Genomic DNA, 13,187 nt, shown 5'->3' with positions numbered 1-13,187 from the left:
TAAAAACTGAGAACAAACTGAGGGTTGATGGGGGGTGGGAGGGAGGAGAGGGTGGGTGATGGGTATTGAGGAGGGCACCTTTTGGGATGAGCACTGGGTGTTGTATGGAAACCAATTTGTCAATAAATTTCAGAAAAAAAAAAAAAAAAAAAAAAAAAAAAAAAAAGAAACATTATATCAGAAAAAAAATAAAAAAATAAAAAAAAATAAAAAAAAATAAAAAAAAAAAAAAAAAATAAAAGTAAGATAATAGTCAATGTTGGTGAGGAGTGACAAGGTAAGCACAAAACTGGTGAAGGTAAAAACTGCATAAAAAATACAGAAAATCAGAAACAAACATCTAATACCATGACAATTTTTAAAAAAAATTTTTAAGTTTATTTATTTTTTGAGAGAGAGACAAGGGAGGGGCAAAGAGAGAGGGAAAGAGAGAGAGCATCCCAAGCAGGCTCTGCACTGTCAGCGCAGAGCCCCATGCAAGGCTTGAACTCATGAACCGTGAGATCATGACCTGAGCAGAAACCAAGAGCTTGACACTTAACTACTGAGCCACCTACGTGCCCTTAAGACCATGACAATTCTAAAACAAATTATGTGACTAGGGAACAATTTCAAAAAAGAAATTTTTGTAAGTATAATAACGGAATGAATACTCAGTAAACATCATAAATATATATAGCATGATAGCAATTTTGAGGAAAGGATAGATTCATTAAAAATGGAAAGGAACTGGGGCGCCTGGGTGGCGCAGTCGGTTAAGCGTCCGACTTCAGCCAGGTCATGATCTCGCGGTCCGTGAGTTCGAGCCCCGCGTCGGGCTCTGGGCTGATGGCTCAGAGCCTGGAGCCTGTTTCCGATTCTGTGTCTCCCTCTCTCTCTGCCCCTCCCCCGTTCATGCTCTGTCTCTCTCTGTCCCAAAAATAAATAAACCTTGAAAAAAAAAATTAAAAAAAATAAAAAAAAAATTAAAAAAAATAAAAAAATAAATAAAAATGGAAAGGAACTACAACCTATTGATAGCATCATCTCTGGGTGACAGAATGATGAGTAATTTTTATTCTTTACAGTTTTCTATATTTTTCAAATTATCAAGAAAGAGCATGAATTACCAGGAAAAAAAGTACTATATTTTTCATATAAAGGCATTAGCATAGTAAATGAAATAAAGGCAAGTTAAAAGTGTGTGATGATGTATTTGATTACTTAAGAAAATTGGATGAACATTAAAAAAAAAAAAAAACGGTCAGAAGGACAGATTTAACATACCAGAAGCAGATATGTCTATGTGGTAGCAATATGAGCAATTTTTATTTTCTCCTGGTTTACATATAGATGGGTTTCAATTTTCTAATATAAAATACATGTGTATAAGTTTTAAAACGTTAGAGTTAATGCCCCAAGAATTTAATAGTAAAGATTTCACTTTAGTATGTAAAGGACAAACAATTCATGCAAGAAGTATAACTAGTAAATACACACAAAGAAAAATCCAATCTCTGGTGCTAATTTAAGAAATAAAAATGAGGCTGTTGAAATTAAACTAGTAAAATTATTTTAAAAACAATATTCAAGGGTGTGGCACAATTGATCTTTCACGCATTGTTAGTGATCTTGTCAATTACTACTACTTCTGGAAAAACAATGACAATATGTAGCAAAAGCAATAAAAATATGGTAATCTAAGAAAAAAATCTATAATATAAAGAATTCTATGTGCATGAAACTATGAATATAACATTATTATAATATTAAGAAGCTGGCAGGAAGTCCTATATATTTAACAATAGAAAATATTAGGTCAATTAACAGCATATTCAGTGGAATGTTATGCAGCTTTAAAAAAAAGACAATTTAGTGAAATGGAAATGATAAAAGTATAAAATATATGGTTATTAACTATGTTTAAAAAAGCTTGAGAAAAATTAAAAGGGAATGAAATAACCACGATTAGGTAAGAGATGGTATTATGCATGATTTTTATTTTTTATCTGCCTTTTCTAAATTTCCTCTAATCATTTTTCACTGAAACATACACATATATACACACGCACAATAGTAACAAAGTAAAATTCATGCCAATATGGGAGCTAGAGTATCAAAGACAATAGGGATTATTTGTCCAAATCATATGGTAGATGCTCTCAGAATTCCCAGTTAGTGAAAATGCATCTTCTTTTTCTACCATGTAGCTAAAGTCTCCCATTGGCCTGTTAAATTAAGAAAATGGATAGGGGCATCTGGATGGCTCAGTTGGTTAAGCATTCGTCTCTTGATTTCAGTTCAGGTCGTGATCTCATAGTCATGAGACTGAGCCCTGCGTCGGGCTCTGCACTGGGCGTGGAGCTTGTTTAAGGCTCTCTCTCTCCTTTTCTCTCTACACCTCTCCCACTTGCACTCTCAAATTAAAAAAAAAAAAAAAAAGAAAGAAAGAAAAGAAAACAGACAAATTCCTAGAACCATACATCAAAATTGAATCATGAGAAATAGGAAATACGAACAGAGCACTAATGAGTAAGGAAAATGAATCAGTAATCAAAAACTTCCCAACAAAGAAAACCCCAGGACCAGATAGTTGTAATGATGAATTCTACCAAATATTTAAAGAAGAATTTATGTCAATTCTTCTCCAACTCTCCCAAAACTCTGAAGAGAAGGGAACACTCCCAAATTCATTTTACAAGAGCAGAATACTCTAATATCAAAGCCAGATAAGGATACTACAAAAAAAAGAAAACTACACATCAAAATTCCTGATTAATACAGATGCAAAAATCCTCAAAAAAATATTAGCAAACTGAATTCAGTGGCACATTAAAAAGATCATATACCATGATCAAGTAGAATTTATCCCTGCAATACAAGGGTGGTAGGACATATGTAAATCAATAAATGTGACACAGCATATTAATAGTATGAGAGATAAAAATCATATGATCATCTCGACATATGAGAAAAAGCATTTGACAAAATATAATAACCTTTTATAATAAAAGCTTCAATAAACTAGGTATAAAAGGAACATACTTCAACATAATAAAGGCCATACACAACAAACCCATAGCTAACATCATACTCGATAGGGAAAGGTTGAAAGCTTTTCCCTAAGATCAGGAACCACACAAGGGTGCCCAATCTCACCACTTTTCTTTTTTAAAATTTTATTTAAAAAAGTTTTTTAATGTTTATTCATTTTTGAGAGACAGAGCATGAGTGGGGAAGGGGCAGAGAGAAGGAGACACAGAATCTGAAGCAGGCTCCAGGCTCTGAGCTGTCAGCACAGAGCCCCATGCTGGGCTTGAACTCACGAACTGCGAGATCATGACCTGAGCCAAAGTTGGACGCCCAACCAACTGAGCCACTCAGGCGCCCCCCACCCCCTCATCTCACCACTCTTTTTAAACATGGTACTGGAAGTCCTAGCTAGACAGCCAAATTGGAAAAGAAGTGGTAAATCTGTTTTTATTTGCAGATTACACGATCTTATACACAGGAAATCTCAACCAAAAAACTGTTAGAAATATCAACACATTCAGTAAAGTTGGAGGATACAAAATCAACTTACAGAAACCAGTTACATTTCTATACACTAACAACAAAATATCTGAAAAAGAAATAAAACAATCCCATTTATGACAGCATCAAAACCAATAAAATATGTAGGAATAAATTTAACCAAGGAAGTGAAGATTCAATACACTGAAAACTGTAATACTTTGATGACATAAATTAAAGACACAAATGAAAAGCTATCCTGTCCATGTTCATAGATAGGAAAAATTAATTTGTTAAAATGTCCATACTGCCCAAAGCTATCTATAGATTTAACATATTCCCTATCAAGATTTCAATGACACTTTTTATACAAATGGAACAAACGATCCTAAAATTTGTATGGAACCACAAAAGATCCCAGATAGCCAAAGCAATCCTGGGAGAAAAAACAAAGCATCACTCACACTTCCTGATCCTAAACTATGCTACCAAGCTGCTATACCATTCAAAATAGCATAGTTCTGGCTTAAAATAGACACATAGACCAACAGAACAAATAACAGAGCCCAGAAACAACTCTGTGTCCATATACAGCCAACTAACATTTGACAAGGGAGCCAAGAGTGTTCAATGGGGAAAAAATTTTCTTTAATAAATGGTGCTAGGAAAACTGGATAAACACATAACAAATAAAAAGGACCCCTATCTTATACCACTCACAAAAATTAACTTAAAATGGATTAAAGACTTAAGTGTAATATCGGACCATAAAACTTCTACAAGAAAACATAGGAGAGTGACTCCTTGACATTGGTTTTGGCATTTATTTTTTGGACATGACATCAAAAGTATAAGCAACAAAAGCAGAAATAAGTGGCACTACATCAAACTAAAATGCTTCTGTACTGCAAAAGAAACAACAAACAATACGACGAGTCAATCTATGGAATAAGAGAAAATATTTGGAAACCATATCTTTGGTAGGAAGTTGATATCCAAATTATATAAAGAACTCATACAAAGCAATAGCAAAAAAAAAAAAAAAAATGAACAATCCAATGTAAAAATGGGCAGAGGAAATGAACATTCTTCCAAAGACGACATGCAAATGTCCAACAAGTATATGAAAAGGAGCTCGACATCACTAATCTTCAGAGAAATGCAAATTAAAACCACAATGAGATATCAGCTCACACTTGTTAGTATGGGTATCAAAAAGACAAGAAATAGCAAGTGTTGGTGAGGAAGTAGCGATAAAGTAATCCCTGCGTACTGTTAGTGAGAATGTGAATTGGTTCAGCCATTATGGAAAATAGTACGGACGTTCCTAAGAAAATTAAAAATAGAACTACCATATGATCCAGCGATGACACTTCCGGGTGATATATCCAAAGGAAAACAGGATATGGAAAAGATAGCTGCAGTTCCATATTTATTGCAGCGTTATTCACAATAGCCAAGATATAGAAACAACCTAAGAGTTCGTCAGTGGATGAATGGATAAAGATGTGGGATATGTGTGTGTATATATGTATCTATATATATATACACACACACATACATAATATGCCATATATATAATATACATATGGAATAATGGAATATTATTCACCCACGAGAAAGAAGGAAATCTTGCCACTTGTGACAATATGCATGGACTCTGAGGGTGTTGTGCTAAGTGAGATAAGTCAGGCAGAAAAAAGATCATTATCGTTTATCACTTATATGTAGAATCAAAAAAGGCCACACTCACAGAAACAGAGTAGAATGGTGGTTACCAGGGGTGAGGGTGGGGGTGGGCAAGGGAACTGAGATGTTGGTTAAATGGTACAATCTGCAATTAGAGGATGAATAAGTTCTGGGGATCTAATGTACAGCCTTCTGATTGTAGTGAACAATAATGTATACCTGAAAGTTGCTAGGAGAGTAGATCTTTAATAGAACATGATGGAGGGGTTAGTTAACACGACTGTGGTAATCACACTGCAATACAGAAGTGTACTGACATGTTGAACACCTTAAATGTATACAACGTCATAGGTTATTTATATCTCAGTTTAAGAAAAAAGAAAGAAAAGGTTTTCCTCTACATGGGTTTCCACCCCTGGCTTCCGACATGGACTTCATCATGCACTGTGTCATTTTGTACCCTGGTTTAAGAGGAAGTCCTCTGTAACGTATCTTTCCCGGGTATTGTTGGGTGCCAGCCAGCAACTTCCTCTTAGAGCAAAAGAAGGAGCGGCAGCAGAAATAGCACCATGATGACACCTTTCCCTTTTTCACTCTAATTCATGTCTTTAGGAAATGCATGTGTCAGAACCCAAAAACCTATGCGCAAGTATTTCTAGCACTAATGGACCCAAAGATGTGCTCTCTGCATTTGCACATGCCTCTCAATTCCTGTATGCAGGAGGACCTAAGAGCACACATATTAAGAATACAAAATGACGGGGCACCCGCGTGGTTCAGTCGGTTAGGCGTCCGACTTCAGCTCAGGTCATGATCCCACAGTTCGTGAGTTCAAGCCCCGTGTAGGGCTCTATGCTGACAGTTCAGAGCCTGGAGCCTACTTCAGATTCTGTGTCTCCCTCTCTTTCTGTCCTTCCTCCACTCACACTGTTTCTCAAAAAAGGAATAAATGTCAAAAAAAAAAAAAAAGAATACAAAATGATATTGGGCATGTTCCTCTTCTAGTCACTCTTGAATTCAAGTGTCAAAATGGGAACTTCAAAATATCCCTCATTGAGGAACACCTGGCCACCAAATTTCTGGAAACAGCAAAAAGCCCAGGGCTCTCTGCCTAAAACCACGCTCCTTCTGGGACCCAATATCAGACCCAGACCACTGCAGTGTCAGGAGAAAAAAGACCCAAAGGAGCACCAAAGCAGATTCCATCTGACAGTTCTGCTGTTCCTACTGTCATGAAGGTGGAGTTGTGCAGAGGGCATATTAATCTTTAGGACCAAAGACTCTTTTCTCTTGCGTAAGAATAAAGGAACACTTTAAGTCCTGAAGTTTATAACTTACACAACTTATATAACGTATTACAACTATATCAGACCACAATTCACTCATGTCCAAAAGCCATGAAACTGCCCAAAGCACTTAACTGTGGGACTAAAGACAATGTCACCTCCTCCCGGCAGTCCCTCAGAATCACAGTTATGGTATGTTAGTGCAGACTAACACATGCCTCAGATACTGCCTCCTTTTTCTCAGAACAGTGCTTTCCTTTAAATTGTCCTCTTCACAGGACTGGATTTTAAATTCCTGATACAAAAAGAACTTTATTGGGGTGCCTGGGTGGCTCGGTCAATTCAGTGTCCAACTCTTGATCTCGGCTCAGGTCATGATTTCACGGTTCGTGAGATCGAGCCCCACAGCAGGCTCTGTGCTGATAGTGCAGGATTCTCTCTCCCTTCCTCTCTGGCCCTCCCCTGCTGGCGTAAGCTCTCCCTCTCAAAGTAAATAAATAAATAACCAACAAACAAATAAAACTTTATTGCAAAATATAATTTCTCTATCCCTGGCTTGGCTACTGGTTAATCATTTCTTCTTAAGGTACATTAATAAAGCCAATTGCAGATACAGTGCTTTTCTTTACCATTCAACCATAAGGCAATATAGTAATGCACAGTAAAGTTAGTTTAGATTTGATGTGCATGTCACAGTCAACTGAATTGTGTTTGGCGATGGATAGTTTCCAAAGAAGAGAGGTGATTAAACTTGCAAAATAAAACCTAGCCTGAGAAATACAAACCAGTAAAACATAATCTCCAAAAGCACCCATTAAATAAGCATCTTTTATAAATCAAAATTTTAGAAGAATATACTAACCTTAAATTTTTTCCTAAGGGGGAAAAAGAATTATCTAACCGAACCCCTGTTTTCCTACTGTAATCTAAATATACATTCCTTTAAGCCAAAAGAATTAGAGTAAAAAGTTTTATACTTCCTAAAAAACTTGTTTGATCTGTGGATTTAATCCTATATGATAAAAATGTTCCAAGTATGAAATATAGAGTTTAAATCCTTAGCTGTATTGCAAATGCTTTGGCATGCAGATGCTTTTTTCCATATTTTAATGAAAACCAGATTTATTTATAAGTTGCTTTAATTTCATTCTCGAATGGAATGGAACAAGAGTATCATATGTTCTGAATTAGGATCTTACTCACATCCCATATCAATTATGTAACTCAAATGCAAGACAACTTAATTGTGTCAATCATATTCCCCTGACAAGATCATTAAATGTTAACAGAGAGCTTCCAACTTTTAACAGCCATAGATTTTTAAAATATAAATTATTCTGTGAAAAATACCAATGCCTCATACAAGTTTGGGATTAAGTATTATAGTTTCTGACTTCTAACAGTAATTTTTGAAATCAGAATATTGTGAACATACGGTTTCTTTTTGATAACATCTTTTTAGAGGTTTATATTTCACAAAGGTACATCAAATCTCACAGAAAATAAGCACACCTGAAAGACCTTAACTGCAATTTATTGTCAAACCCTAAAATAAAAGCGTATCAATATCATATTGACTCAGAAGAAATACTGCTATGTAACTTTTAAAATACACTGCCCTAGACAGTTGTTAATTACCATAACATTTGTTTCTTAATTATTTTACAGCATCAAGCTTTAAAGATTAATGATTTATCTATATTCTGACCAACTAATATAGTCTCTTATTAATGTTCTTCAAAATTCTGAAGTCCAAAGTAAGCAAATGTACATTTCATGTACAACAAGATGAGGCTGTCCAAGAGATGTGCAATTTTCCAAAACCGACATGATACAAACTGGCCACAGTATTTTGAAGTATAGCTTTAAAAATCGATTTCTGACATATAAAAATACCATTGTAATCAATTTTCCACCAAGATGAATAAGATGGGAGTTTATTATTATTTTTTTTAGACAAACCAGAAAAAAATCCCAACCAAATTGCAATTGATTTAAATTAGCTATGGTAAAAGTATCGCATTTACAGAAAGAAGACCTAAATTTTAGTGGCAGTTCTGTCTTATGCTACCTTAATTATTTCTGAAATTTTATATACATTTTTATCCCTTCTCTTTCCACAAAGACATATGACAATAAAAATTTAAACAGAAGTCACCAAATTCAGGAGCAAGAAGAAGGCAAAGCACATGTGACAACTATTAGGATTAACAGTTTATGCAACACATTCAAATTTGACTCTGACCTTCCTGGCAGAGCAAACAGGGCAAATTCACCTTTCATGTAGTTATTATTATTGAAATTTCTTTATTTTTAATTGCGGGTATATTTGACACACAACATTATGGAATTTCTTAATTCCCCTCATTTACACTATGCTATCAGCTTACAAAAAGCATTTGTATATATAATATCTTGTTTGATCATATCAACAACTTTCTTAAGAAGTTGTTCTTAAGAACACTGGTACCCCCATTAAGCCAGGTGAAGAAACCCAAACCACAGAATTAAGTCATATGGCCAAAAGAAGTAAAACTTCTTGAGGTCATTGAATGTCACATGGATAGAACATGTCTCCTTACTCTTAGTCTAACATTCCTGATTCTACTTCTCATGGCCTTGAGTTCTTAGCCCTAAACCTTAAAATAAACCTGTCACATAGAATTTTTTTGAGTAATAGAAGTTGTCCTCATTATTTGCACAGCGATGCAAAAGTGAATTTAACACAGCTATTTCTTATAGCAATTGTTCATCAAACTAAGAGCATAAAATGTAAAAGTAACTAGATAAAGCTGTAGATGAGGCAGTTGTGAACACCAAATGTGATAATGAATGTGGAAACCCTATAAACTGTAAAGTACTACACAAAGGCACAGTAGTTTCTGATGATGAAAAATCATGCAGGACTTCGATTCCTATTCAGATCTGAAGTACACCATACTTTCCTTATAAATATGTATTTGAGTAGAGTTTTTTCATGGAAGCCAAGTTGCAAAAGCTAAAAAGTTAATTTTGAAAACTTGCCCTTCAGTCCAGAACAAGTTCACATATTAGAGCACAACAGCCAAATAATTACATCAAAAAGTCTGATAGGTTTTTGTATTATGGTTTAGAAATTATGTGAAATAACTTGATGACATTTAAAAGAATTTATTCTGTCTTTTCGAGTTTATTCTTCGCAAAGTTTCTTTTCCTGTGCAAGGAAAAACAGAATTGTTTTTTTCCCATAAAAAGAGATGAGTCAATAGTCTTTAGAACCCAGTATTTTTTAAATAAGGGAGAAAGGAAGTATAATGTGGTTTAGTATTGTTTATAATATTGTTAAAAAACAGGAAATGAAATAATTAAATCCCTGCAAACCATTTATTTTTTCAAACCCTGCTTTAGAATAGAAATTCACAAGTGTGGCCGTAACTTTATCACTGTGGTTTGCTGAAAAGCGACAGCAGTATTAACCACTCCCCTCCTTTGTTTAAGACCTTTACGGGCAGGACTTTCCACTAACCCCCATTCCCCACCTCATTTTTTCATCGAAAGAAGAAATTTCTCCTTTTTTCTTCTCCAAGAAACAGTTCCTTCCTGTCTTTGCCTAATATGCCATATCATGAATAAATACTTATTGAATTAATAAATTAATGGACACAACGGGAAATATTTTTTCTTACCCAGTATGGCCTCCTGACAAACATTCTGAAATAGCAGCAGGAAGCTCTGTTTTAATAATTACAAGATATGATGACATAGCTGCAAAAAAAGATAAAAACAGTTTCTATTAGAATTCTATACTTCTTAACCATTTAAAGAATGATTTATACAGAAACACAGATGTCCATTAGGGCTTTGACAACATGTGCAAGATTAACTCATACTGCATTATCCCAAAGGTATATACACGCCAGGAATGGAGATAAATAACTGTGTAGAGAATAACTGGTAGCTCATTATAGATGCTTTGTTTACATTTCAAACCCAAGACAAACTATTTAGGTAAAAGGAAGGGTCTTAATTACAGGGAATTTATAAATGAAAAATTTTTTGATGTTTTGCACACGTTTGTATGTTATCAACCCTGTTCAAGGCATTAGAGGTTAGTTTAGCAACAACTGATACAGACACAGGAGTTTAATAAGTACTAGAGAGAGACCCCCCCCCCCACACACACACCCAAAGAAGTCTCACTCCCTTCCTCTCCATTTCTTTGCTTCCCCCCAACACATTATGCACATGTTATTATAAAATAAAAATAAAGTGCATAATGAGTTACATTTTTAATTGTCCTCTAAAACTAATTAGAAAAGATTCAGTGGTAAGTGCTAAGCATATTAAATGGACAAAACTTACAACTTTTATTCCATTTTATTAACAGAGCTCATCTGTATTATGTAATCAAAACCTGAAGCTAGCATTATTTCTTACATTTGATCTGACAGGATCCAAGAAAGAAGTAGTTTTTAAAGCATTTTACTAATGATCCCATTTCTGATGCAGCTATAAAAAAAATCCTATAAACCTTCCATCATATATTAGGAAATATTTTAATATGGTTACAGAACATAGAACTCATTTATATGTAAATACTTGAGTTTAAGCTTACATGTTTAAGTACATAGAAACCCAGATGATTAGAGTCAGAACTTCAGTTTAACAGAGTAATAATCTCTCTTTCCCCCAGAGATTAAGTGTATATTAAAAAAAGGCCAACAAGAGTATGTCCAAGAAGAATAAAGAGTGTACTCTGTACGCACGTTAATTTTATTACTTATTTATATTTCAGGAAACATTTTACTTTCTCCTTGGACCTACAAAAACTAAGAACACAAATGAATGCCAAATCTGAATGGTAAAAATCTGGTGAAAAATTGATTAAAAGGCTCAAATGTTTAAAAAGAAGAATGCATTTTTCTCAAACAACATGTGTAAATGTAGCTGAACTTCTCCACAATTATTACAGTACTATGTGACCACTGGAGAAAGAAAAAAGGAAATATACTATTTTGTACATAAATTTTTATGAAGATAGACAATAATTACATGCAAACACACATACACAATTTTTTTTAGTAAAATAATGTATACATGGCAAAATAAAATTTAGAACAGCTAAGTAAATACTCACTTCTCCTCAATGAAAATTCATTATGTATACACACATTTTCCAGTTTATGACTATTTATTTTCCCGCATTAGTATGGTTGTTGAAGTATAGCTTTTTGCCCAACAGAAGTACAGGACATTTCTTCAAACTCTTTTAGTTTTGGGGCATTGCAATTGATTGTATGTGAAAAGGTGTTCTGTATCATTCATTCAAAAGAAAAAATGCTATCAATTTGGCACAGAACAGAAGGAAGGTTTAGATTAACCTCCTTCACTCAAGGATTTGGGGTCTTGTTTATAATACTTTATCTATTCCAAAGAATCATACACATATGGTATGATGTTGAAAATCATGAGCTGAATTTTCTGCAACTGGCAAGCTGCTTAAATATATCTTGCAAGGAAAAAAAAAAGAGACAAAAGTACCTTGAACACAAGGAATGCAGACTTCCTATACAATTGTAATTTATTATCCGCCCATCAGTCTTTCTTGCTTGGATTAATCCAACACCACGTGCGTTTCTAAAGTTTCAGACATTCATCTCTTTCAGTAATTTTCTATTATTTCTTTTAGATCTTTAGTTGTAAAAGCTTCAATGAATATGATATCATATTTCTTTCTAATACACAATCTGTCATTCTTCCCAGAATTTCTATTAGCCCCTGGCTAATCATTTGATCACTTTTATCCTCTATTGTAGCCTTAACTCTTTGGTTTTCAAATGGGAGTCCTATTTCATTACATTCCAGTCTGAAGAATCATGTATATTTCAAGAAACATGAACTCACCAAACATATGTTTCTCTCTCAAAAAGAGATCTCAGCATACAAGATATAATACAACATGTAAATACTGCTTCTTTCTTAGAGAATGCTGGTGTTTGTTTTAAGAGCTACAAAACCACAGAGCTCCTGATGAGGAAAAGCCCCCCTGATTAAGCAAGGAAAACAAAGACACTATCCTTTTCACTGCCTTCGTTATTTTTTCCTAACCACAAGTAAACTTCCATGCAAGGACTACCACCTTAACATATTATATATAATACAGAGAAGAAGCAAAACAGACTACCAAATATATATTTACTTAGGAAATACATCTTAATTAGATTCACATAAAAAGGACAACTAGCTCAATAAAAAAAAAAAGTTTTAAAGATATAATTATCAACAGGAGAGCTCATACATCCATTGTTTATAACCAAAAGGTTCGCTAGATCAAACAGCTGCCTGCCACACCTTTTGTCTCATGTCTTCTATTAATGGCATAAGGAAGTGCTTAAAGACCTATCTTAGAGACAGTTCATAAGCAAGAATTTGTAAATGATTTTTGCTGACATCCATACATAGCATAGACTCCTAATACAAGACATACCATGTTGTACTCTAAATTAATAGCTGTACCAGGGTCATCCATTTTAGCCATGGTTATAGTTAAGTGATTCTGGCCCCCACACTACCAAGCCAGAATTGGTGCTAAAAGACATACCTTGATGACAGGTATTCAAGCCATTACAAATCACTTAGTTTTACCACATTAACTAACTAAGTATTCTTTTCTCCTTCATTTTAAACATAACTAATAGAACTCATTCAATGGAAACTGCCCTGGGAAGGAAATAAAAAAAT

At 34.3% G+C, this 13,187-nt stretch overlaps 1 protein-coding gene across 2 annotated transcripts in view; it reads right to left on the bottom strand.

Annotated features, from left to right (window-relative positions):
• Window positions 1-13,187, bottom strand: part of SLC38A6 (solute carrier family 38 member 6) — an 87,517-nt gene that overhangs the window by 46,019 nt on the left and 28,311 nt on the right. For both annotated transcript variants that reach the window (XM_043556302.1, XM_043556301.1), the window contains exon 6: window positions 10,133-10,211. In XM_043556302.1, the coding sequence (XP_043412237.1) occupies window positions 10,133-10,211 (79 nt within the window). The remainder of the gene's footprint in view (window positions 1-10,132; window positions 10,212-13,187) is intronic.

Source organism: Prionailurus bengalensis, chromosome B3 (assembly GCF_016509475.1).
Source record: "Prionailurus bengalensis isolate Pbe53 chromosome B3, Fcat_Pben_1.1_paternal_pri, whole genome shotgun sequence".
Classification (NCBI taxonomy): domain Eukaryota; kingdom Metazoa; phylum Chordata; class Mammalia; order Carnivora; family Felidae; genus Prionailurus; species Prionailurus bengalensis.
This window is presented reverse-complemented; position numbering and strand designations above follow the sequence as displayed.